The sequence below is a fragment of the Oncorhynchus mykiss genome, chromosome 27 (assembly GCF_057628025.1).
Source record: "Oncorhynchus mykiss isolate SJ-2025 chromosome 27, ASM5762802v1, whole genome shotgun sequence".
In the NCBI taxonomy this organism is placed as follows: domain Eukaryota; kingdom Metazoa; phylum Chordata; class Actinopteri; order Salmoniformes; family Salmonidae; genus Oncorhynchus; species Oncorhynchus mykiss.
Window position 1 is genome coordinate 30,616,212 of NC_143048.1, and position 27,865 is coordinate 30,644,076.

At 45.0% G+C, this 27,865-nt stretch overlaps 1 protein-coding gene across 2 annotated transcripts; it reads right to left on the minus strand.

Annotated features, from left to right (window-relative positions):
* Window positions 1-791: 791 nt before the first annotated feature.
* Window positions 792-26,084, minus strand: fam131ab (family with sequence similarity 131 member Ab). Of its 2 annotated transcripts, none has more exons than XM_036965266.2 (5): window positions 25,590-26,084; window positions 12,897-12,990; window positions 12,320-12,502; window positions 7,728-7,859; window positions 792-6,812 (listed from the first exon to the last, which is right to left on the minus strand). In XM_036965266.2, exons 2-5 carry the CDS (start codon window positions 12,964-12,966, stop codon window positions 6,205-6,207), a joined length of 993 nt encoding a protein of 330 aa, XP_036821161.1. In that variant the 5' UTR covers window positions 12,967-12,990; window positions 25,590-26,084; the 3' UTR covers window positions 792-6,204. The 2 variants fall into 2 exon arrangements, with proteins under 2 accessions (XP_036821161.1, XP_036821160.1); XM_036965265.2 differs by lacking the exon at window positions 25,590-26,084 and adding an exon at window positions 25,024-25,171.
* Window positions 26,085-27,865: the final 1,781 nt, after the last annotated feature.

The window sequence follows — 27,865 nt, forward strand, 5'->3', positions numbered from 1 at the left end:
CACTATCATCCAGAAGGTGAGGTCAGTACAGGTGCATCAAAACGAGGACCGAGAGACTGACAAACAGCTTATCTCTAACATAGAGAGGCTGCTGCCAACATACAGACACAAATCTGTGGATACTAAATTTAATAAATTGATTTAATAAAGGTATCGTTAGTCACTTTAAATAACGGCACTTTAATAATGTCTACAAATCCTACATTACCTATCTCATATGTATATACTGTATTCTATACCGTATATACATGTGGTATAGAATATGCATCTTGCCTATACGCCACGGCCATCGCTCATCCATATATTTATATGTGCATATTCTTATTCATCCGTTTACATTTGTGTGGATATGGTAGTGTTTGTGAATTTGAAAAGATTACTTGTTAGATATTACTGCACTGTCGGAACTAGTTGCTACATTCACATTAACATCTGCTAACCATGTCAACATTTGATTTGATGACACTGGGCCAAAAGGGACTCCAGATCACAGCTGGTTGTGATACAGCCTGGGATCGAACCAGAGTCTGTAGTGACGCCTCTAGCATTGAGATGCAGTGCCTTAGACCGCTGCGCCACTCGGGAGCCCCAGAGACTATAATGATGTTGTAATGAGCTGAGATAATGGACAAGCACATTAACAAATCAAATACATTCAGTAGCTTCTTGGAATCCAATGTGATTGTTAAGTTCTTTCCACAAACTCTACAACTTAATTCATCTTCCTTTTTTACCCATAATTCCCTCCTTCGAGTCAGGAAATCACACAATTATACCAAGTAAGAATTTCATTTTTTTTTGCAAAGAACATTAAGGATAATTTATTAAGAACTTCAAATGATGCCAGGTGCAGCAAACAAAAGCCAGTCCAGTTGATTTTTTAAATCAAGTGGCAATATTCAAAGTAGTACATTCAACCAAACGAATGAGAGGAAATTAATAAAAATAAATGAGAGAATGTTGATAAAAGATCTCTGAGGGATTAGAGGTGTGTGTGTGTGTGTGTGTGTGTGTGTGTGTGTGTGTGTGTGTGTGTGTGTGTGTGTGTGTGTGTGTGTGTGTGTGTGTGTGTGTGTGTGTGTGAGAGGAAGATTCACAGATACCAGTAAGAGGGGCAACAGGAAGAAGTGACATGGTACTCTGGTTCTTATAGTTGTAGGCTTTGTTTCATGGTTATCTTGCTTCTGGCGAACAGTGGGAGACTGAGTGCTCTTGGTATATTGCATCTTTTCACATATAAAGTTGTTGCATTCAGACAAGGGAATTAAAGCAGAGTCTGTGTGTATACAAGTGTGTTTTAATGTGTGTCTGTGTAAGTGTGTGTTTTAAGATGCATGTGTGTGTGTTTAGATGTGTGTTTGTGTGTGCACCAGAGCCACGACATTACCTTGGTGTCACCTCACCGCCCAGCACATAGGGAATTGTGGGTAGTTTTAATTAAGCACTGCTGTGGCGGTAGAGGCTAATGTGGGTTAAACACAGCCCAATTCTCCTCTCCCAGCTTTACTCTCTAATCTGTGAAGATTACACTATAGCTCTCCAATGAGACGTTTACAGCAGTCTGCTGTTGCCTCCTAGTTCTGTATGCAGGGCCTGTAGTGTCTAGATGTTCAACAGAAAGCCTGTAGTGTCTAGATGTTCAACAGAAAGCCTGTAGTGTCTAGATGTTCAACAGAAAGCCTGTAGTGTCTAGATGTTCAACAGAAAGCCTGTAGTGTCTAGATGTTCACCTTATGGGTGTGGGGTGCTGAGGCAGTGACTCTCTCAAGCTCCAAGAGGAAGCTAGGCTAGGGCGATGGGACCAGTGCAGGTTGAATATCCATATTCTACAGTGCATATCCACTCCTCCCACTCTCCACTGCCACCGTCTGTCCGAGGTTTTGATGTCTTTTTTTTCTAACGCCGCTTTCCCGGCTGTTTCTATTACACACACACACACACAGAACGTCACACACACGCACAACCACACACAGATAATCTGGAGCAGTAGTGAGAGCCTCTTGCTGTGATAAGTGCCCAATGTCAGTGCTGGCCTGGAGCAACAGGCCACACATAGAACATGTGGCCTCTCTCTCTCTCTACAAACACACACAGGACATGCCTCGATTTCAAATCCATCTGTGCCGCACTAGGATAGAGACACTTATTTCCATTGGTTGGCGCAGTATAAATCATAGGACATTGATCCAATCACAGGACAGTGGCGCCACCCCATTACATCACCCGCCTCTTATAGCAACCACTAGCAGCTTTTTGGGGCAGTTAACCTCAAAATACTCAAATTAGGTCAGAGGGGGAAGGAGAGACAGCAAAGATAGAGACACACGGCAGGAGAGGATAAAAGAAAGGAGACATCTCCTATTGCTCTACGTGTCCATCAGTTGTTTTTCATCATCGCTGGCTAATTGCCTGTCGACAAAGGTAGCACTCAGCCCCGCTGTCCCCCAGTTACATAAGAAATGGCTCCTGTGGATAAGGACAGGGGAGGAAGGAAGGAAGGAAGGAAGGAAGGAAGGAAGGAAGAGAAGGAGAGATAGAAGGAGAGATAGAAGGAGAGGGAAACAGACTGAAATGGTGAAAGTTGGAGACAGGAGATGCAGGAGACAAAGGGACAGAGACAGAAAGGAGAAGGGGATGAGAAATGAGACAGACTGAGACAGCGAGGGAGAGTGTGTGTGACAGCTGTGCGTGAACGAGATGCCCGGAACCAAGGTGCCCGTCACACACCACCAGGGGGGCACTTTCAGTGAGTGCGCCATGCAGCCAGACTTGGGGGACAGAAAACAATGCAACACACGTCACTGCATCAGGACAAAATCACAACCTTGTCGGGCCGCAAACACCCCCTCTCTGTAATGTCAGTGAAAGGACAGTGACGCAGTGTCCCTTCAACTAGATAATACTCAAACCCTCCAATCCTCTAAACACCAGGATCTAACCTTCCACAAGTCTAGTTTCACTTTTAACCCTTGACCTTGTCAAAGAGGAGGTCCACTACCATACGAGCAACTTTGTACAGCTGTAATTGAGGCAGGTAGACAAACAGTGCTCTGCTCACTGTTCCATTAAGTTAATTGAGTTGCTGAGAAACTCGTACTCCAAACAATCTCGTCGACCATGATAAATGGATGCACAGAACACTGCATTAGAATAGACAGCATTACCAGACGCATTCTAGAAAAACCACCTAGCTGTTGTAGTGTCTTTCTACATACTGTGAATTGTTCTGTGTAGAACCATAATGTAAATGTCAGCATGTTGTGGATGTCAAGTGGATCTATAGCTCTGGCTCAGTGGTGGGTTAACGTTTGTCATTGGACAGAATGAATGGAACTGACCTGACCGTATGGCCAATCAGAACACAGGAGGTCAAAGGTTATAAATGAATGCACAGGCGTAATGGTTCCCCCTGAGTTTAATTTGTGTCTCAGACTCGTTCAGTCCACTAGTTGTTAGAGGTGTCATTATCAAATAATTCAGTTGTTTTGTTTCAAATCATGGTGCTAAAATGTATGACGCCTCCTCTACTTTTAAATATCTCTCTATACTAATGGCAGAAAGTCAACAACAAAAAACAGTTTTAGTTTCCAAAAAGCGAGATCGGTAATTGGTCTGATGTCCTTTCCAAAAGCACCATGTAGGCCAAGCCTTTTACCTCCAGTCAGAACACTGCTACACTAAAACACTGTTTAAAGGGAATCACTGCATTAGGGGTTTTTGGAGCGGACACACAAATGCAAGCTTGATGACCGTGTATTATTTTACCACACACACACACACACACACAGGCTTTCCTGAACAATCAGTGAGAGCTGAAGAGGTGAGCTGAGCACTAATTCTGTGCTTTAATCGAGAATTAATTTCCTTACACGCGCGCACACACACACACACACACACACACACACACACACACACACACAGTAGTTCGCTGAGATAGAGGATGAGTGAGCAGTGGCTTGTTGTGTAGGGCTGGGATATACTGGCGCTCTGAACCAATGGGACTTCCTGAGTTGTATGAGTGACAGTCACTCTGACCGAACCAATTTAAGGTTCCTCAGATCACCATGGCAATGGAATGATTTAGATTTATTTACAAAAAATGCCCTTTTCCTGACATCGTCTGAAAAAGAATGGAAATAAACGTGTAATTTTGCTTTAGGAGCAGCTATGACAGGAAAGAAAGAAGTCCGATATAATTACAAAGACAAGAAAACATTTCCATTGAGGATCATGTCAATAACAAACTGTATCCCAGTATCCAGAGTACCCTATACACAGTACCCTTTCCAAGTAAAATAAAACATTTTTTGTTCACATTTGTATTTTTTCCCAGTATACTATATCACACAGTGATAACAAAGAAAGGAGAAATCTACAGCCACGTTAGCTTCGTGCAAAAAACACATACACTGGCACGCCGCATAGGCAAAGATTAAAGCAAAACAATGCATACAAAAATATAGAAAATTTCCAATGCAACTCAACACCTCACTGAAAACTAGCTTTCTGTCTTTGAACAACAATTTCTCCACCAAACAGCATCTCTTTCACCAAATGGTCACTTCTGGAACATTCTATTTGTGTTTTTGTCTTTGAAGGCCTAGACCATTGGCCTTCCATATAGGAAACCATAGAACCAAAAACAGAATCCGGTAGCTATAGTATGTCTTTATGACGGTTAGTCATAATGATATTCAGAATAATTATAATAACAACAACATGTTGAATGATAGAAAACTAGTACAATAAAAGCATATCAAATACACATTTCCTGTCACTTTTAAGACATTCCAACATTTGCTCATAACTGTAGGTGACAGGTTACATACGGTAGTTTGGCATACTCAGCAAGCCATGCCCAGAAGGATGCTAGGGGTCGTGCTCCCCTGTTCAGACGTTGCATGCATCATCCAATGGTTGTGTGCCACATCATCGACTGTGCCGTCAGACACCAGATTGGTGTAGCATATGATGTGGTTAGCTGATACGTAAAATAACTATCCAGATTTAGGAAGATCTGGCACGCGTCAGCAACGCCTGGGCAGAGGAACACGGCTTACATCTCTTGCAAAAGAGAGGAGGGGTTTCAGGTTTCAGGATGCAGTGGAACCTGTCCACCAATGGGATACATTGTATCTGGGTGGTGGCGGGGGAAGGGTGGGGTTATACAGAACAGCCCAAACTGCAAACCAACGTGCTCAAGACCAGGTCAGCACACAAGTTCAGTTCAGCACTTGCAAACACATGCAAAGATATTTCATAGTTTTAAGATTCAGTCTTTTTCTGTCTTTTTTAGTTTTTAGCTGTCTCTCACTTTCTTGTTGTGTGTGGGTGGAGCACTGAACCCCACTGGCCAATCCATGGGCTTCTTACTGAAACCACAGACCAATTGTTGGGCTTCTTATTGAAGGCTGTGACAGCCAGTCCAGCTGTCCTGCTTCACATTGATAGAAAAGATTGTTTGGACGCCTCAAGACAAAAATATATTGATACATATCAAATGGTCAGGGGGCAGGCGGGTAGGGGATCGACATGATGCCATAAGGCCAGGACAGAGGGGTTACACAGCAGTAAGAGTTCAAGTCATGAAAATAAAACATGCAGACAGGTTTAAACATGTCAGAGGCCATGTGAGGGACAGAGAGATGGACAGGCTTAACATATCAGAGGCCAAGGGAGGGATGAAGAGATGGACAGGCTTAACATATCAGAGGCCATGTGAGGGACGAAGAGATGGACAGGCTTAACATATCAGAGGCCAAGGGAGGGACGAAGAGATGGACAGGCTTAACATATCAGAGGCCAAGGGAGGGACGAAGAGATGGACAGGCTTAACATATCAGAGGCCAAGGGAGGGACGAAGAGATGGACAGGCTTAACATATCAGAGGCCAAGGGAGGGACGAAGAGATGGACGGGCTTAACATATCAGAGGCCATGTGAGGGACGGAGAGATGGACAGGCTTAACATATCAGAGGCCAAGGGAGGGACGAAGAGATGGACAGGCTTAACATATCAGAGGCCAAGGGAGGGACGAAGAGATGGACAGGCTTAACATATCAGAGGCCATGTGAGGGACGGAGAGATGGACAGGCTTAACATATCAGAGGCCAAGGGAGGGACGAAGAGATGGACAGGCTTAACATATCAGAGGCCAAGGGAGGGACGAAGAGATGGACAGAGAAACAATGGATGAAACAAAAATCAATGACATTGGTTTCCCTGCTCTCTCTCCCTCTCCTCCTCCTCCTTTTCCTCCTCTTCATCCTCGTCCAGAGACACCACCCCGGAGGAGGCTACGTCTGAGACCTTCCTGTGGGTGGCATAGTCAGGTGGGTACACCTCGCCATCTCCTTCTCCCTGGCACACGGTGCCCTCGTAGTCTTTGCAGGGCGTATCGTCGTCCTCCCCGGGTGACAGGTAGGTCTCGGAGTAGGTCACAGAGTAGCAGGGCGATTCCTCCCCCCCTGGCCGGCCCCTCCCACCCCCCAGGCTGTTGAAGTCCCCTCCCCCTCTAACCCCCTGCTCCACCCTCTGGAGGCGGGCCAACAGCAGCTCCTCTCCCCCTTGCAGGGCCGAGAGGATCTTGGCAGCCAGCTCGGCGGCGTTACCGTAGTTGTTGCCGCAGTGATGGGTGAGATCTCGCAGTAAGGGGTGTTGCTCGTCCAGGCTGCAGAGGCTGGAGCAGATGGTGTCTGTGGAAGTGGGCGAGGGCCTGTCTCCTCTACCTGCTCCCTCGCAGCACGGCCCCCGTAGACCCAGGTGCTGACACACCTGACTGTGAAGAAGGTCCCTCAGGTAGGGGGGCACCTCTGAGGGGTTTCAGAGAGGGGGAGAGAGGGGGAGAAGAGAGACAGTGAGTGTACTGAATGAACCTGCCTATTGTCTTACCATGCCTGATGAGGTCAGGTCACGTGGTCAGGAAAAACTAGGAGCCCTACTGATGAGAGAGCAGTGTATTGTTATGGAATGACAGCAGACACGTTAAGTAGTCAAACTGACTTATCAGGCTATATCTGGAAAGGGTGGAGGTTATAGGATGCAAGCTGATCCTAGATCTGTGCCTTTGGGGCAACTTCTCACCCATATAGTGTTACGGAATAAAATACCTAATACTAAATTAAAATAAATGACTTAATCAAGCAAAACAAAGCAGTCATATTTGGTGCAGTGGAGTAAGCAATCAGCATAAAAGCATTGGCATCCCCACAATAGTACACACAAACATTCACAAACACACACACACTAAATGTATAGTCCACTCACACAACCAACAAACTCAACCACCCCCCCCCCACCCCCCTGTCTGCAGCAAAGGAATCAAATTAAACTTGCATGTGGGATATCAAATTGCACCGGGGAACAACATTTTTTTGTGAGAGAATGAAAGTAGGGCACTGGGACAATCAGAGTTTCAGACAGATTCATCACCACACAGTTAGAGGAGACAGGGAGGTGGGGGGATGGGGAGAAAGGATGTGCAAGACCTGGAGTAGGGGGTAGGAACAAATGAAGGTATTAGAAGGGAGGACCATGTATTCTTCAGTGATACTCCAGTTGTAATAGGGTAGTATTGGCTCAAATTTAAAAGTTTAAAAAGTTGGTATCGTATTGGAGGTGGTCTGATTATGATATTTAGAGTGTGTGTGTGTGTGTGTGTGTGTGTGTGTGTGTGTGTGTGTGTGTGTGTGTGTGTGTGTGTGTGTGTGTGTGTGTGTGTACAGTACCCGTGCTTTGTGTTGTGGGCTCGTTGGCGGGAATGAAGTCCTCATCATAAGAGTCGTCATTAGAGTCATCTCCATCCACAGACGACCAGGCTCTCAGCTTAGCCTCCGCTATGGCAAACTGCTCCGCCACACCTGAAACACACATTTGTTAGACATCATATTCACCAACATTTAATACACACACACATTCACACACAGGTCAGACATCGAGCCCTGTCCCTGGGTGCCCATGATGACGCAGGCATATACTTTTTGATTGACAGGTAGAAGACAGAGTACAGGGATAGACTGACATCACAGCAAGGTTCTAAACCGGAGTGGTCGTAGATCATACAAACATGTCACCTGGGTATATATGCAAACACTGCAAATAATTCACACACACAAATCCCAGGTACAGGGCATTCGGAAAGTATTCAGATCCTTTGACTTTTTCCACATTTTGTTACATTACAGCCTTATTCTAAAATTGATTTGAACACATTTTTTTCCTCGTTAATCTACACACAATGCCACATAATAACAAGGAGAGAACAGGTTTTTAGACATTTTTGCAAATTTATTACAAATAAAAACAGATATCTTATTCAGACCCTATGCTATGAGCCTCGAAATTGAGCTCAGGTGCATCCTGTTTCCATTGATCATCCTTGAGATGTTTGTAAATTGTGGTTAATTCAATTGATTGGACATTATTTAGAAAGGCATACACCTGTCTATATAAGGTCCCACAGTTGACAGTGCATGTCAGAGAAAAAAACACAGATCAGAAGCACAGATCTGGGGAAAGGTACCAAAACAATTCTGCATTGAATGGAAGAAGTTAAATGGAAGAAGTTTGGAACCACCAAGACTCTTCCTAGAGCTGGCCCACCCAGCCGAACTGAGCAATCGGGGGAGAAGGGCCTTGGTCAGGGAAGTGACCAAGAAACCAATGGTCATTCTGACAGAACTCCAGAGTTCCTCTATGGAGATGGGAAAACATTCCAGAAATCAACCGCCTCTTCAGCACTCCACCAATCAGGCCTTTGTGGTAGAGTGGCCAGACGGAAGCCACTCCTCAGTAAAAGGCACATGACAGCCCACTTAGAGTTTGCCAAAAGGCACCCAAAGGACTCTGGCCATGAGAAACAATATTCTGTGGTCTGATGAAACCAAGATTTAACTCTTTGGCCTGACTGCCAAGTGTCACATCTGGAGGAAACCTGACACCATCCCTACAGTGAAGCATGGTGGTGGCAGCGTCATGCTGTGGGGATGTTTGTCAGTGGCAGGGACTGGGTGGCAAGTCAATATCGAGGGAAAGATGAACGGAGCAAAGTACAGAGAGATCATGATGAAAACCTGCTCCAGTGCACTCAGGACCACAGACTGGAGCGAAGGTTCACCTTCCAACAGGACAACGACCCTAAGCACGCAGCCAAAACAACGCAGGAGTGGCTTCGGGACAAGTCTTTGGTTGTCCTTGAATGGCCCAGCCAGAGCCCGGACTTGAACCCGATCGAACACCTCCTTGGTGAGACCTGAAGATAGCTGTGCAGCAATGCTACCCATCCACCCTGACAAAACTTGAGAGGATCTGCAGAGAAGAATGTGAGAAACTCCTCAAATACAGGTGTGCCAAGCGTGTAGCGTCAATATTAAACAGAATGAGGCTGTAATCACTGCCAAAGGTGCTTCAACAAAGTGCTGAGTAAAGGGTCTGAATACTTATGTAAATGTGATATGAGTTTTGTATTTTAAATACATTTGCACAAAAAAAGTAAAACCTGTTTTAACTATGTCATTATGGGGTATTGTGTGTTGATGGATGAGGGAAAATTGTTTAAATCCATTTTAGAATAAATAAACAAAATGTAGAAAAAGTCAAGGGGTCTGAATACTTTCCGAATGCACTGTAACACAATCAGAAATGTGAGATTGGCCTCCCAAGTAGCGCAGTAGTCTAAAGCACTGTGTCGCAGTGCTAGTTGTGCCACTAAAGATTCTGGGTTCAAATCCGCAGCCGGCCGCGACCAGGAGACACATGAGGCGGCGCACCACTGGCCCAGCGTCGTCCGGGTTAAGGGAGGGTTTGGCCAGCAGGGATGTCCTTGTCCCATCACGCACTAGCGACTTCTGTGGCGGGCCAGGTGCAGTGAACGCTGACACAGTCGCCAGGTGCACGGTGTTTCCTCCGACACATTGGTGTGGCTTGGAGTGTCAAGAAGCAGTGTGGCTTGGTTGGGTTGTGTTTCGGGGGACGCACGGCTCTCGACCTTCGCTTCCGTACGGGAGTTGCAGCGATGAGACAAGACTGTAAATACCGATTGGATACCACAAAATTGGGGAGAAAAGGGTAGCAGGTAGCCCAGCGGGGTGTGGCAGGTAGCCAAGCTGGGTGGCAGGCAGCCCAACTGGGTGGCAGGTAGCCCAGCGGGGTGTGGCAGGTAGCCCAGTGGGGTGTGGCAGGTAGCCAAGCTGGATGCCAGGCAGCCCAGCTGGGTGGCAGGTAGCCCAGCGGGGTGTGGCAAGTAGCCCAGCGGGGTGTGGCAGGTAGCCCAGCTGGGTGGCAGGTAGCCCAGCGGGGGGTGGCAGGGAGCCTAGTGATTAGAGCGTTGGGCCAGTAACTGAATGGTCGCTAGTGTGAATCGTTGTGCCGACAAGGTGAAAAATCTGCTGATGTTTCCTTGAGCAAGGCACTTAACTCTAATTGTTAATAATGACCACTCTCTGAGGGTGTCTCAGGGAGAGTTGGGATATGCAAAAAACATTTCCAATTCACACACATATTAATACACACATGTACATGAAATAGCACAAATAAAAACCCACACAGGGGACATGGTGATCGTGGGTTTCTCTGTGGCTGAGGTGACTCGGCATGTGACAGAACCAGCGTTCCGGAGAGACCAATCACCTCCAATCACTGTGACGAGCTAGCCAATCACAAATTACCTCTTTCTCTCCGCTGCTCCAATGGCATTCCTTTCCTCATTCCTCTCCTCTCTTTTGTATTCCATCCAATCCCTCTCTTTCCTCATTCCTCTCCTCTCGTTTGTATTCCATCCAATCCCTTTCTTTTCTCATTCCTCTCCTCTCTCTCCCTCAGCCACATGTGTTCCTCTCCTTTCCTCATTCATCTCATTTTCCTTTGCATTTCAATCTCCCTCTTTTTCACCTCATTTCGATTTCATCTCTCTATCTCTCTTTCGCTCTCTCTTTCTTTCCCAATCACTCTCATCTCATTTCTCTCTATTTGCCTCTCCGCTGTTCTCTGCTGTCATGTGTTCTGTATTCATGTGTTGGTTCACACAGAGATCGATTCTACTGTGGCTCAACACTAAACTCAGCCTTCACACACAAGGAGGCCCATCCTCCAACACATACCACTAGTCTCTTTCTGTTTCTCATTGTCTTTCTCCATCTTATACACACACGGTTTACATCCATGCTGCTTGAGTGTGTGTTGGTCCTGCAGAGATTGGCTCTTCTCCCATGCAGACATGTTAAGAACAGCACACTCCCAGAACACTTTGATGGCCTCTTCAGAGTAAACCAAGGGAACTGTAGCCCTGCACACAGTCACACACACACAGTAACATTTGACACACTCACACAGATACAAACACACACTGAAAAGTACACTGTTCTATTTTCCCTCTCACATATAGTCTAAAGGGTGAGAGAGATAAAAAGAGAGTATGAGAGAGAGAGAAAGAGGGAGAGGGAGAGGGAGAGAGAGAGAGAGAGAGAGAGAGAGAGAGAGAGAGAGAGAGAGAGAGAGTGAGTGAGTGAGTGAGTGTGTTGGCACGTGCTGGTACATCAATAGGACAACCCCACATGGACAGAACCACCACTGTAACTCCCATTCAGCGGACTTAATCTATCATGAGAGCCAGCAAACACACACACACAAATACATACCATATACAGTGCATACATAGTCAAAAACCTTCCGACACATTTACACTTGTGCTCTCTCCCATAATTGAAAACAAATCACTTCTACAAAACAGTCACACATTTACACTCTCCCATATACAGTACAATACATTCACTGTAAAGTCACCCAAGCCCAGCTAAAGTTCAAAAGGAGCCAGAGATGTCAGGACTTTGGGGTTCCGACAGAGTGGACAGGCACATGATGATGATGTAAGAGGAAGTGAAGGACAATTGAAATAACCCTGGGGTCAGCTGGATGTGATGGTGGAATCAGAAGGGGATATAAGTGTTTGCATGCCTGTATGTGTGTAAAGGGGCATATTTGGTGTGGAAAGGAGAGGATAGGAGACAAGAGGAGAAAAAATAAAATAAAAATGAGAGGAGACGAGGGGCACAGAGAAAAGTGCTCAGTCACGCCGGCACTAGCCAGGAGCAGAACCTTACTGTGCAAATTAACCTTGAGAGGCTGCACTGCAGGGAGGGAGGCAGACAGGAACAGAGGAAAAAATAGTGGCATAGAAAGAAGGGGACAAAAAAACTGAGAGAAAGAGGAACATTGCACAACATTTTAATACCTCAAGTCATTGCTGCAAAAAACATTCTCAGTCAACTTACCTGTTAAAGTAAAACTAAATGATCGTAATGATAAACTGGGTAGGGCTACTGACCTGCAGCGAAGCGGGCCTCCTGTTCTCCCTCAGTGAGGTCAGAGTAGTTGTTGAAGTCAGACTCCAGAGCTGCGGGGGTGTCAGTGGGCTTACACCAGCCCTTCCATTCTATCAGGTGGGCCACCCTGCCCTGGGCCATGCCTGTGGGCCGTGTCACATGGTCCTTCATTGCCTGGGAAATGCCTAGAGGTCAAAGATTAGAGGGTAAGTGTCACATACATGTAAAGTGTAAAGAGTGTGTGTGTGTGTGTGTGTGTGTGTGTGTGTGTGTGTGTGTGTGTGTGTGTGTGTGTGTGTGTGTGTGTGTGTGTGTGTGTGTGTGTGTGTGTGTGTGTGTGTGTGTGTGTGTGTGTGGGTCTGACAGGTGGCTCGTTACGTGTGGAACAGGACTGACTTTGACGCTGTGGACCCTGACACCACTGACTACCTTATGGGTAAAGGATTGTAGTATTCTGTCAATTTTTCTGTGTATTCTGGAAAGCTGAGTATTTGAAGGTCACGGCCAACATTACTGCTGATTCTTACTGTATATCAATAGACAATAGACTCTGTGTTTGTGCGCAATGCTCGTATTTACCATGTAATGAAGATCTGGCTAATGCCGCAATCTCTTGAATGGTAAGTGCTCTTCTCGATTTTGGTAACATTTCAACGGTGTCTTCAACATTTACCTGTGAAGGAAAAAACAACCATTATTAAAGCAGTGGAGGCTATTATACAGATGTACTGTAGATGCTATGACTACCAAGAAATCCTTTCAAACGGATCTAAAAGAGCACTCATGTCTTCAAGGTAGAGAAAACACCTGTTTTCATTGTTTTTACACACACACACACACACACACTGCATTAATGATATGAAGGGCCATTGAAAGAATATTATGATGAAACTACAGAACAACCCCCCTCCTCTCTACCCTCCTCCCTTGGTCTGGTCTATCCATCCTCTACTCTGCTCCCCTGGTCTGTCAAGCCTCTCTACCCTCCTCCCTTGGTCTGGTCTATCCATCCTCTACTCTACTCCATTGGTCTGGTCTGTCAATCCTCTCTACTCTACTCCCCTGGTCTGTCAATCCTCTCTACTCTACTCCCCTGGTCTGGTCTGTCAATCCTCTCTACTCTACTTCCCTGGTCTGTCAATCCTCTCTAATCTACTCCCCTGGTCTGGTCTGTCAATCCTCTCTACCCTCCTCCCTTGGTCTAGTCTGTCCATCCTCTCTACTCTACTCCCCTGGTCTGTCAATCCTCTCTACTCTACTCCCCTGGTCTGGTCTGTCAATCCTCTCTACTCTACTCCCCTGGTCTGTCAATCCTCTCTACTCTACTCCCCTGGTCTATCCATCCTCTACTCTACTCCCCTGGTCTATCCATCCTCTACTCTACTCCCCTGGTCTATCCATCCTCTACTCTACTCCCCTGGTCTATCCATCCTCTACTCCCCTGGTCTATCCATCCTCTACTCTACTCCCCTGGTCTGGTCTGTCAATCCTCTCTACTCTACTCCCCTGGTCTGGTCTGTCAATCCTCTCTACTCTACTCCCCTGGTCTATCCATCCTCTACTCTACTCCATTGGTCTGGTCTGTCAATCCTCTCTACTCTACTCCCCTGGTCTGGTCTGTCAATCCTCTCTACTCTACTCCCCTGGTCTGGTCTGTCAATCCTCTCTACCCTCCTCCCTTGGTCTGGTCTATCCATCCTCTACTCTACTCCCCTGGTCTATCCATCCTCTACTCTACTCCATTGGTCTGGTCTGTCAATCCTCTCTACTCTACTCCCCTGGTCTGGTCTGTCAATCCTCTCTACTCTACTCCCCTGGTCTGTCAATCCTCTCTACTCTACTCCCCTGGTCTATCCATCCTCTACTCTACTCCATTGGTCTGGTCTGTCAATCCTCTCTACCCTCCTCCCTTGGTCTGGTCTATCCATCCTCTACTCTACTCCCCTGGTCTATCCATCCTCTACTCTACTCCATTGGTCTGGTCTATCCATCCTCTACTCTACTCCATTGGTCTGGTCTATCCATCCTCTACCCTCCTCCCTTGGTCTGGTCTATCCATCCTCTACTCTACTCCCCTGGTCTATCCATCCTCTACTCTACTCCCCTGGTCTGGTCTATCCATCCTCTACTCTACTCCATTGGTCTGGTCTATCCATCCTCTCTACTCTACTCCCTTGGTCTGGTCTATCCATCCTCTACTCTACTCCATTGGTCTGGTCTATCCATCCTCTCTACTCTACTCCCCTGGTCTATCCATCCTCTACTCTACTCCCCTGGTCTGGTCTATCCATCCTCTACTCTACTCCCATGGTCTGGTCTATCCATCCTCTACTCTACTCCATTGGTCTGGTCTGTCAATCCTCTCTACTCTACTCCATTGGTCTGGTCTGTCAATCCTCTCTACTCTACTCCATTGGTCTGATCTGTCAATCCTCTCTACTCTACTCCATTGGTCTGATCTGTCAATCCTCTCTACTCTACTCCATTGGTCTGATCTGTCAATCCTCTCTACTCTACTCCCCTGGTCTGGTCTGTCAATCCTCTCTACTCTACTCCCCTGGTCTGGTCTGTCAATCCTCTCTACTCTACTCCCCTGGTCTGGTCTGTCAATACTCTCTGCTCTACTCCCTTAGTATGGTCTGCCTATCCTGTAAAGTTACACCACAAACATTGTATCTGGTGTTGACACGCGCTTTTATTCAGCATTGCTTTTTATAGCCTAGTTTCGTCCACGTGTCTATAATGTAGACAGTTAGCTGATCCCACGTCAATCTACGTTTGCGCTCTCAATACTGAAACGTTTTGAAACAGCCCGGGGACAGGGGCTCTGCGAGCTCAGATGTTCCCGCGCTGGCGATTATGTCAACCACTACCGAGAGACGTGAAAATCCTCTAGCGCCGCAGAGAGACCCGAGCTCCCGCATCACTGAAGAAAATCTGGGAGATATGTCATGCCTTCGAGTTTCACATGACCCCAGGCGCCACTGCACTTTACACCACCGTCACCCCTCCTACCTCTTCACCCACTCTCCCCTACTGAGAGCTCGGAATGGCAAAGGCATCCGCAGCATTCATCCCCACACAGACGGGTGAAGATCATAGCACTCTTGTGCTTCACATGCATGGAAACACACACATATCCATTTTGTAAAATAACGAGGACATGCCCGGTGTTTTACTGACAAGCCATGGGCTAATCTGGCACAGTCTAGTGAACAGAAAGCAAGGTGCCGAGGTTGCCATTACTCGGTTTAAAATCCGAGACTCGCTTGTGAACATCCACTGTCGTTTCTGTTCAACCATTCCTTTACCATAAACTCTCTATAGTGACGACAGGACTATGAAGCATTCTCAACTCAGAAAATTAAAACAAAACATCAGCAGCACCGGCAGTAGGCTATATATTAATTGAGTAATTGGCATTCCGCGTATCTGCTCGGTGTATTGAACTCCCGATCTTCTCCAAAACTGCAGATGTAATGGATGTGAAACGGCTAGCTAGTTAGCGGTGGTGCGCGCTAAATAGCGTTTCAATCGGTGAAGTCACTTGCTCTGAGACCTTGAAGTAGTGGTTCCCCTTGCTCTGCAAGGGCCGCGGCTTTCGTGGAGCGATGGGTAACGATGCTTCGAGGGTGACTGTTGATGTGTGCAGAGGGTCCCTGGTTCGCGCCCGGCGAGGGGACGTTCTAAAGTTATACTTGTTACACAGACGCAATGCCAAGGGTTTCATACGAGATCTCGTTGTTGAACTGGAATTTATTTACAACAACTGCCCGTATTTTACGAATAATTAAATTGAGAAAACATTATATTCAAGTTCAATCTGCCAAAATAAACTAGCCCAATGGGTTGCCAAACAGGTGCCAGAATGAATGACGTGCATATAGCGCATATAGCGACAGGGAGACAGCAATGCCCACACAGGCTTTAACACTTGACAGCTCTACTACAGTTCCTTTGAACTGAATACGCTGATATCACAAAAACAAACGTACGCGCGCGCACTGGCTACATGCACACATACACGCAAGAATAGGCTTCCATAGCTACAAAGCTATTGGAATCAGTGACATGTAGTCTAATAATAACAGTGTTCCTTCATCCGTGACAACGCCCCTTGTTTTCTCGCAGATAAGCAGCTTTTCCATAGAAATAGGATGCAAATCGAGTCCCTCTTCTCTAACATACTACGCTGTGTGTGTGTGTACTGCGTGTATGTGCTGAGCTCGCCTCCTCGCGACCCTATGCCTGTGTACTTCGAAAACGGTTGCTGAACTTTCCACTAAAGGAGCATTGCTATAGGAACCGATCACCAAGGAGCAATTTCTCGCAGGATACGTGGATCTGTGATTCATAGATGACGTCACATGCACACGGATGGCCACGGATGGTTTTTACTCCTAGTCTCAATTTATCTATACATTCATATGTTCCTCTGGAAGACTAACGCCTTAAATGCGTTATATAGGTTTCATAGGCGACACTGTCTACAAACAGATTCGACATCTATATTGCTTGTTGAACGTGGAGAGAGGACGAGCCGGCACGCGTGCACCAGCGGAGCTTCTGTATGGCAATGGGCACGCTGGCACGGCTCTGCGACAGTGCCTGTAGGGTCACCAAGCGGCAAACAATCATAATGGCCCTGACCGTTCTATTTCATCGCCGAGATATTCAATAGAGCGGTGTAGAGAGAAGAGAGGAGAGAGAGGAATATTTTGGCGGTGCTAATAATCTCCTCGTTACTGCAGCCACGCGCTGGCTCATTGCGACATCCAGATGGTGCGCGCTGATCGATACAATGAGATGAGACAGATTCATCATTAGCTTTGAGTGAATTATTCCAGCAACCTGCTAAATTCTATTTACTTCTCTATAGCCTGCATAAGACTGTCAATAGAGAGAGATAGCATGGACTAAATGAGATAGGCATATAGAATCTGTGAGCAGGTTCATTGCATAATTGTTTCCACCTCTAGATAGGCCTATACCTGAAATTGTTTAGGTATTGCCTAATCAATTGTGGCGGTCAGTAAATAATATAATATTCATAAATGGATTTTATATTGTAGATATGTGATAGTAGAGTAGTGGCCTGAGGGAACACACGTAAGGTGCTGTTAAAATTATTGTGATAATATTTTAAATGGTATATAATTGCCTTAATGTTGCTGGACCCCAGGAACAGTAGCTGCTAATGGGGATCCTTAATAAATACAAATACATCGTTACAGAGAGCTACTCCGAAAAGAACAAATGGATCGGGGGCAGCACCTGCTCATGCTCAATCAAACCAACCCAATGTCAACGTTGCACTGCGGCCAACCATCCATTTGTACAAAGCCAGTCAGAAGTGCTGAAGCCTACACAGTAATTGAGACTGCAGCATTGGCGGCCGAACCGCTGCCGACCCTACCGTCCAACTCTCCTTAGTAAGATCTGTTTAATTGCATTTAGGCCAAGGAAAAAAGGCATTACACTCAGTGCCATTGAGATTCCCAGTTGAAAGCTGCATTAGAAATGAATTGCTAATTACATTGAATTACTTCATATAATAATTAGAAAACTAACTGGTGAACATTTACTGAAAACCAAAATGGAGGACCCAAAGCGGAATCACTCGTTAACGACTTGAACGGCTTAGTTAATTTGGTAATTATTAAACCAAAAAAGGCTGAGAAAATAATGTTTTGCTTCACATCGCGAATTTCTATTGACTTCGAAGAGAATTCAATTCAGAGCTAGGCTACTGTCCGTTTTGATTATCTGGGTGCCCCTGCGGTCTATTATGGGCGATCCCATTGCATTAGAAAGAATATAAACTACACATAAAGGAGTAACACGGGAGTTTATGTTATAGACATATTCCAGATAGGCTACTGCGGTTAAAACATATAAACATATTGGTGATACAAATGTTCCGTTCAGAACTGCTGCTTTAGGCTGATGGAATATGATGTAAACCAGGGTCGCAACTTTGGTTTTAGAAGTGGGGGGACCTAATTATTATTATTATTTTTTAAATTATCCAGTCAGATAAACACTCCAACCAGCCTACCAGACCGCTCGGAGGCGTCCACGTGGTCCTAAAGCACACCGCTCGGAGGCGTCCACGTGGTCCTAAAGCACACCGCTCTGAGGCGTCCACGTGGTCCTAAAGCACACCGCTCGGAGGCGTCCACGTGGTCCTACAGCACACCGCTTGGAGGCGTCCACGTGGTCCTAAAGCACACCGCTCGGAGGCGTCCACGTGGTCCTAAAGCACACCGCTCGGAGGCGTCCACATGGTCCTAAAGCACACCGCTCGGAGGCGTCCACGTGGTCCTAAAGCACACCGCTCGGAGGCGTCCACGTGGTCCTAAAGCACACCGCTCGGAGGCGTCCACGTGGTCCTAAAGCACACCGCTCGGAGGCGTCCACGTGGTCCTAAAGCACACCGCTCGGAGGCGTCCACGTGGTCCTAAAGCACACCGTTGCCTCGTTTTGAATCACATTCCAATGATAAAACTTTTCACATTTCAGAATGTGGGGGACATGTCCCCATCTCTAGTGAAAGTTGCGCCCCTGATGCAAACGAACCCAGTATAACAGCGATGAACAATGATGTTCCGCCTCATGTAGCGCGTTATTGAGTAAACAGTATAGGCCTAATCAATAAGCATTCCTCCAGTGAAAACATCTCCTGTGACAGAGGGTCGCGCTTGAATGCACAGTGTATGATAGCTGTAGCTGGGCGGCAGGTCCAGGGGACTCGGAGGTGTCACGTCACTATGTGTGGACCGAGCCAAAAAAAGTGTCAAACTGTGACAATCAGCACCTCGCAGTGGTCCAGTGTACCTAGGGGCGCGTGGAGAATGAGTCTGTGAGGTAAGCAGATCTGGGTGTTTCCGAAGAGCGCCAGGTCTTCGCTCCAGTCCACGCGCAACATAGGATCGTCGACTGCCACTGTCAAAGGGAGAGAATTTATAGGTGAACTGCAAATCAACATGCCAAGCATGCCTCGAGAGCGACTCAGGAGCCACTGCAGGGGCTAACCCAGAGGGAGCGTTTAGAATACTCAGCGGGCCATACGTGGTATTTCAATGTAGTGTCCCTTAGATAAGGCCGATTATTAACCCCAGTTAGTACCTATTTAGAATAGTAACGCAAACAGGGTGCCCTTGAATTGAGATACCACGGGGGGCTATCCGAGGGGGGTTCTCGTCGTGCACATCAACTTTGCAGTCATGCCATGTCATGCAGCCAAGGCTCTTATGTCGTTTGTATTTTTCAACACAGACTAAACTATAAGGAGGACAGAGTAGAGGGGGCCAGTTATCATCCCTGCTAATCAAATAAAGCAGAGAATATAATATGCCATCTCTTTATGAAAATACACATTTGGTTTTCCACCTGGCTGCATGCACTTCAACCGCCCTCCATTATGAGTGCCAAGGCACTAACCAATAGGCACAAATGGAAAAAGACTATGGGCACGTCGTGCTCTAGCGAGCTCATATGGCACCATCCCTTCAGCCACCTTCCTCAGGCTGGAATTGGCACAAAACCTAATTGAACAACACCCCAGAGAAATAGACCGAATTGGCCTTGTTGTTTCATAGTACACAATCTCACACTCATTCATGCAAATATGTACAAAAAGTATTTCAGCAGATTTTGTGCGTTTTTGTGTGGCTTAATTTGTGTGAAAATACACACATTTCTTGTGCGACTTCATTCATAGGGGAAAAAAAAAACATTTTTGGGAGGGCAAACTTTGGGAACAATCTTTTAAAGTTATTGGAGCAATGCATTTTGGGCAATGGTGTTCTACACTGCTTTTTTTGTGTCTCACATTTATTTATATAAAAAACAAACGTGTAAACTGCCCAATATTGTTAATCAACCCAGGTTGTCAAAATACACCAAAATACTTATGGTATAATAGTAGCCTTATTTGTATTAATGCCAATGTTGTTTTCTTTGCCTGTTCCCGCTTAATACTTTGGGTTACTGATACTATGTCGGATTTTACGAGGGTTACCAGATTGGACCAACAAAAATCTGTATTTCTTTTTTTGTGGTATCGATGAAGGTATTTGATTTGGGAATAGTGATACATTTTCATGATGGAAAATGTATTAATAATAAATATGGGGAAACAGAAGACCTGCGGAAAAAAATCTGTTTGGTTTCAATTCCCCTGGTGCAACTGCATGGTATTTGAACCTACAACAGGCCTGGATTATGATCAATTAATCGATATCAATGCAGTTAAACAGGTTAATGTAAAATAATGAATTATGTTGGCTTACACTTATGGCACTTCCAAGGCTGTTTCATGATGATTATTACGGTCGTGTCAATCATGTTATATACGTAGGCTATTGTAACAGGGCATATGCCAGCATTGTAGGACTACTGCCTCTGCCCAGAGGTCTACTGGGCTTTCATGTCAACGGCCGTGAGAGCTCACTTTGCCACGTATGAGCCCTGGTTAGAGTCCCTGTTGCAGCTTTCACTTTCTTCCGCTACACTGGTGGCAGTGTTGGGATCACGTCCAGCTCACGTCAAGTTATGTGATCTAGTAGTGGAAAGCACTCTGTTTTTTAACATTGTGTTGGGTTTAATTACATAGATATATCTAGTGAACAATGGAAAAGCAACAATGGGCATGACGGATAGAAGTAGTCATTACAGGTGTGATCAAGCCTTACATCCAAGTTGCCTGAAGCTAAATGGAAAGTGCTATGCCCTGACCAGTTATTCAGAAGAAAATCCCCTGTGACTGTCTAATTTACATAGGTTAACTTACCAGTGTGGAGCCAAAACAAATACATTATACACATTTACAAACGATCTGTTTACAGTGTTATTACAACCATGGGGTTATTTTGTTACTGAAGCTTATATGTCAAATAACCTGACAATGATCCACATCATATAGGTAGACAAATAATGTAAGTGTGTTATGCAGCAAACACAACTATCCTTTTTTGTAGGATGCAAAACAGTAATATCAATCACTGTTGCTCCATCCTGTTCTGATCTAATGAGATGGATGTTGGATTTTCTACGGCCTAGAATACAGGCCTTTCCCAGTCATGAAGGACGAAGCTAGGCCCCTCTGGATTCTCATTGGCGATCACTGAACTCAAGTTAGGGGTTATATGTCAGACTCTCCTATACCACTTTGCCCAACATGTTATACCCCATAGGTTGTAAATAAACCCTATTAACGTGATATAACTTGCATCATTATTATAGGGCAGTGAAACCCATAGTCTAATGGCTTTAGACTGAGTATTTCTCACCATTCATTTACAGATAGCAATTTCCATTTTATAACAGGTAGTGTCCATTTATTTACAGTAGTGTGTTGATTAATTATTGCTTTCTTCAGTGGAAATACAGAATATGTATAAAAATACCAAATATACCAAAAGCTGAACCAAGCAGAGATTTACAACTATTTAACCATGTTAATCATTACTGAAACATGAAAACTACAAACATTTAACCAGTTACAGATTATAAATTCATGACACCTAGAAACAAATATTTTATTAAAAGTAATTCATACAAAAGTCAAACGTTGGCTATAACATGAGTACAAACAAAGTGAGTGTGTGTATATGTCTGTAAGTGTTTGTGTGTGTGTGTGTGTATTCTAATTTCCCATCTTAAAAATGTATCCCCATTCCCCAATCATATAACTTAATCGATACCACACACAAAAAAAAATACAAAAAAATCGTATTTTTTCTCCAATTTGACAACCCTCATGAAATTTGACATAGCCTTGTATACAATGCATTTTGAAAGAAAATGTGTAATGTAGGCTTCACAAAAAAAAAAGTATTTTCCTATGAATGAAGTCGCACAAAAATGTGTCTATTCACACAAAAAATTCAAAAAATGCACGAAATCTGATTAAATACTTTTTGTACATATTTGCACGAATTGAGTGTGAGATTGTGTTGTTCATAAACGCTTGCGTCATTACTTTGCACAGTGGTAGTCCATCTTAGGTAATAGTTTCCATCAGTTGTTCCAATACAAAAACGATAAATATTGTAGTTCATTCTATTTGTCAAACTTATCTCTGAAGGAGGGACCAAGGTTACAAAGCAGAAGCACGGAAATACCCTAGAGGTGTTTCAGTACGAGGACAGCTTCTACTCTGCAGTGCACTGTGTGATCGCTGTTTTCAATTGATAGCTTGTGGAGAGTGCAATGTGACTAGATAATCAACTATGCAAGTGCCATTTAGTAGTATATTACAAAAACCTGTCTGGTAATCAGAGTGGGTCTATATTGTCAAAACGTAAGTTCTCTTTTGCTCTCCTCTCAAGAAAACCGTGTCTAGTTACAGCATGTGAAAATAACAACTCTTTGCTCGATTAGTCGCCGGCACCCATCTCTGCTATTGAGGCCAGTATAACTGACCTCATCACTCACGAGCTGAAGTTGCTCGCGCCAGGAGGATTCAATATCTGCCATTTAATTGGATGTATTGAGATCAAATGCCTCTGGGTGTTTTGTATCTTGGAATCCATGGCTCGCTCGCTAATTCATGTATTGTATAGAGGGGTTATGGATGTACGCGCTGTTTTGTAAATTAGATTCATGGAAGGGGCTTGGAAGGCGTTGGTTTGTCATTTGAGCCGGTGGCCGCTGGCTCCCTTTTGATGTGTGTTGATTTCCTACCCTCACACACACAGATTGATGTGGGGTAGACGAGCCATGCACTGCGCCCTCTGTTACCCCCATGGATCACACAGAGAGACCCACACACCTCACTTCCTGTTTCTATGACGACGGAATGACTTGATGCTGAGGTCTTGTTGGTGAGAATTAGCAAACCAATAAACACAAATAGCCTACCAACCGGGACCACTGTCGATCTAAATGCCAATATGTACATGTCTAATACCTGCCAAGTAAACAAGGATTTTCACTTGCCTTTAAATTGACAAATGGATCAGGTTATGACCTTTTTAAAAAAAAATCACAGTAGTCTCCCCACAACACAAACAACATGCAGGCCCTAATGTAGCCTGATTATATAAGACATAAAACAACAGATGAATCAATCAGTCAAAGTCAAAACCGCATCCATATGCGATCATGTCTCATAGCAATCTCGAGTATTCAATAAAGGCTTAAATCCCTGGTCCACAGAGCAGTGCAATGAAGACCAATCTGTAAAAAATATATAGGACAAAATAAAATAAAAACAGATTCAAAAGCCTATGCAGCCTAGAGAAAACAAATTACGAATGGGGGGGGGGGGGGGGGGTATGATTTGGAGTGTTGTAATCTTATAGGCCTAGCCTATGATTTTTGTCGATTGTCTTCGGCAAATTGAATGGTTTACGTCGTCAGATTGTGCAACAGTTTCTCTGCTGCCACGCGTATCGAGAGAGAGCGGATCACCAGGAAATTAGAGGCTCGCGGACATCCGTCATCTGTGCATACATTTTTTATTTGCTCTAGGCTACATCTTTTATATTTCATGTATGCTTTTTTTCGCCATCTAGACGGAGATATTAGTGCATTCTCGCTGTGCATCAAAGTGCCTCGCTCTCTGTCGTTGTCGTGGAAACAAGAGCTAGACCATGGCGGTGCGACTCCTGTCTTCCTTGCTCACTGAAAGACTTAAGAGGAAATCAACATAATTATGTCAAGGCCAGCTGCATTGTGATATAGTTATAATGGGCAAACAGGTGGGTCTTGTCGTGCAGCCTACAGCAACGACAGGTCTGTGTAGACTATTACTGGGGTGACACTGACAGCCATGCACGGCACAGAACGTTACAAAGACAGAAAGCTTGAAGCAGCCCATCTAATTCAGTATTATGGACAGCAATATGATTACATTGACATGTTACAGTCCTGATAAGTGCTGATAGGCGGTCTGACGATGATAGCACAGTACCCTACAAGCCATAAGCATCATCAAGTGTCTGAAGGGGCGATGACTTGATAGGCAATTAGAGGGCCTGGCTTCCAGATTTATAGGCATATCAAATAAATAATCCCTGGCTTGTTTATATTGCTAACAATATTGTATTTCGCTTGCTGTGGGTGATAAGCGACTGTGCGTTTGTGTGCGTGTGTGTGTGCGCGCGTTACATGGATGCGTGCACTGATGGATGGATGTGGGGTGCGTGTGATTTATCGCTAGTGCAAGGCCCCATCAAATTAATCACGTTTCCAGGACCGAGCGAGTGAGATATCGGTGGGAAACACCAATGAAGAGGAAATGGAAAGGCACGTTGACTAGGCGGACAGACACTGAGACAGACAGGGGGATCTTGTAAACAACCAGCGGGAGAACAAGACAACTGCGGTGTAACCAAGGAAGCTTGTCTCTCATTATACCCTGATGAAGACAGCTTGTCTGTCGAAACGTTATTAGGTTATTCAATTATTGCATCTGAGCTCCTAGAGTGCGGCTCTCCTTTTCTATCTTGTCTCTCGGGAACAGCAAATCAGTCTGTGGGCTATGTAGCTCATGCCCCAACACAGTGATATATTTCAATTCTGCATTTCCGGACGAGGCTAGCCCCCTATTTCTTAAAAATGAGTAATTACAGCATAGTCAATTCCACGGTCTTATGATGTATGACGGCTATAAAGCCATGTCTGTGGGAATAGCTATTCGAATAGCCCAGATAACATGAAGACAGAACGCGTAGATAGGAGCAATATGCTGTCTTACCTTGCAGCTAAACTGGGTCAACGCAGTCAAAACCATTGTGCCGGCCGGAAGGGTCTTGTCATTCAAACATAAAACCTTTAGCTCCGCATCCTTCAACAGCAGAAAAATCACTTCACTCTCTCCTGCCTAGCGCGCTCACCAAAAAGCTATACGAGATCAGCTCTCGCGGCATCTCGATGCCAACACTCACTCCCTCCTCATCTCCTGCAGCTCCTCCAGAAGAAAGTCCCAGTGCTTCCCTATACTCAACTGATTGACTATTATACACAGATTTCTGGTCTATCTAGAAATCTCTAAACTCAAAGATGAAAACAAAGTTTACAGTCCAGTTCAATAAACAAACGACTTATTGCACCTCTTAAATATCCCGTGCACAGGACTCTACAACTCACACCATTCGTTGTATGCAAAAATCAGGCGGTCTGGGACGTGCTTTTAGTATCAAAACCAAATTAAAGAACTCTTACCAACTGACGTTTTGGAACCAATAAAGCCGATTTTCGCTTCTCACAGGAGTAGCTTAACCTACACCTGTTTTCATTCTGCAACAAAAGACCTGAGCGTACCTTATAGATCTGAAATCTCTCCTGTCTCTCCCCGGAGTCTTCTCTGGGTTCCGCAAGGATACGGCGTGCTGCTCACAACCCGTTCTTCCAAGTTTTCACTAGCTTTTTGTTAATGCTTGGTTGCTTGTGAGATCTGTATGTTCTATATGGCTTCTGTGTAGTCTTTGCGCGGTTTTATCATTACAATATTAATATCCAGTGTATTCTATCTGCCTGTAGCCAAACCGTGCCCCTCTCTCCCTACGTCACTGAGGGAAGGATCGATGCCGGCGTTTCAGCACCACCGCGGCTGGACAGCGCATGTCTGCTTGGGCTCTGAGGCCGCGGCAGCAGCATTGGCTTCACGCTCCGCTGCTGGGGGATCCCCCTTGTTGTCACACTCTAGTGAAATCCACACACCAGCACGGGGTCGTCCCGCGTTCTTCGTGTAGCTCTAGCCTAGTAGCGTCACTCGGCCTTGGCTAGCAGAGGAGTTGCAGGTTGCATTGGTACAAAAATCCCACGCGAAAACGGTTTTATACACCAGGCCGAGCTTCCACCTCCCCTTTCGCTCTACTTGAAGTGGAAAGATATCTGATTGGAGGATGTCACGGTGTAAGGACCAGCCTACTTCATAAAGGGTGGGGGGCTAGAAGTGGAGAGAGAATTAACTCGGGATTGATGTTCTCAATTAAAAGTTGCATTTCTCAGCAGATGCGATTTCAGTGAGGGCCTCTGATAGCCCACTGAGATAACGTATTGCAATTTATTAAACTCAACGCATTGATCTAACTCAACTCCTGTGGGTAAGGTCTAGTTAAGGATGCAAGGCGTGATTAAAACGTTACAAGCTTTTAAAGATGAAAGCTTAAAATTGCCTTCCTTCAAAATGCAACACTTTCCCCAAAACGCAGTCTTTTCATGAAAGAATCCGGAATCAGGAGTACATTTAGGTTATTATCCTATTTGTGCCGACATCTTACGGACAAGAACCCCCCTACCCCTTCCTTCGTTATTCAGTGTGTGAAAAGACCTCGGTCTACGGCCAGCTGGCATGTGGTAAAGACCGTACATTGACATGGTTAGGCTATCAACCAATCACATTTATTTATAAAGCCCTTTTTTACAACAGCAGTTGTCACCAAGTGCTTATACAGAAACCGTACCTAAAACCCCAGAGAGCAACGCAGATGTAGAAGCTCTTGGCTGGGAAAAACTCCCCAGAAAGGGCTTTATTGGGGCTTTATTGCCTAGCCTATAGACCCTACTTAGCCTTGTTTTATACTCGGCAACGGGATGTACAGTGCATTCGGAAAGAATTCAGACCCCTTGACTTTTTCCACATTGTGTTACTTTACAGCCTTATTCTAAAATTGATTAAATAAACAAATCCTCATCAATCTACACACAATACGCCATAATGACAAAGCAAAGGGTTTTTGTTGCAAATGTGTTAAAAATAAAAAAAAACATAAATACCTTATTTATATACAGTACCAGTCAAAAGTTTGGAGTGTGCAAAGGTTGTCTACTTAGAAGAATCTAATATCTGAACACTTTTTTGGTTACTACATGATTCCATATGTGTTATTTCATACTTTTGATGTCTTCACTATTATTCTACAATGTAGAAAATAGTACAAATAAAGAAAACCCTTGAATGAGTAGGTGTTTAAAAACTTTTGACCCGTACTGTTTGTATTCAGACCTTTTGCTATTAGACTTGAAATTGGGCAGAGGTGCATCCTGTTTCCATTGATCCTTGAGATGTTTCTTCAACTTGATTGGAGTCCACCTGTGGTAAATTCAATTGATTAGACATTATTTGTAAAGGCACACACCTGTCTATATAAGGTACCACAGTTGACAGTGCCTGTCAGAGCAAAAACCAAGCCATGAGGTGAAAGGAATTGCACAGAGACAGGATTGTGTCGAGGCACATATCTGGGGAAGGGTACCAAAACATTTCTGCAGAACACAGTGGCCTCCATAATTTTTAAAACCAAGGCTCTTCCTAGAGCTGGCCCGCCTGGCCAAACTGAGTAATCAAGGGAGAAGGGCTTTGGTCAAAGAAGTGACCAAGCAGCCAATGGTCACTCTGACAGAGCTCCAGATTTCCTCTGTGGAGAGGGGAGAACCTTCCAGAAGGACAACCATCTCTGCATCACTCCACCAATCAGGCCTTTATGGTAGAGTGGCCAGATGGAAGCCACTCCTCAGTAAAAGGCACATGACAGCCCAATTGGAGTTTGCCAAAAGGCACCTAATGGACTCTCAGACCATGAGAAACAAGATTC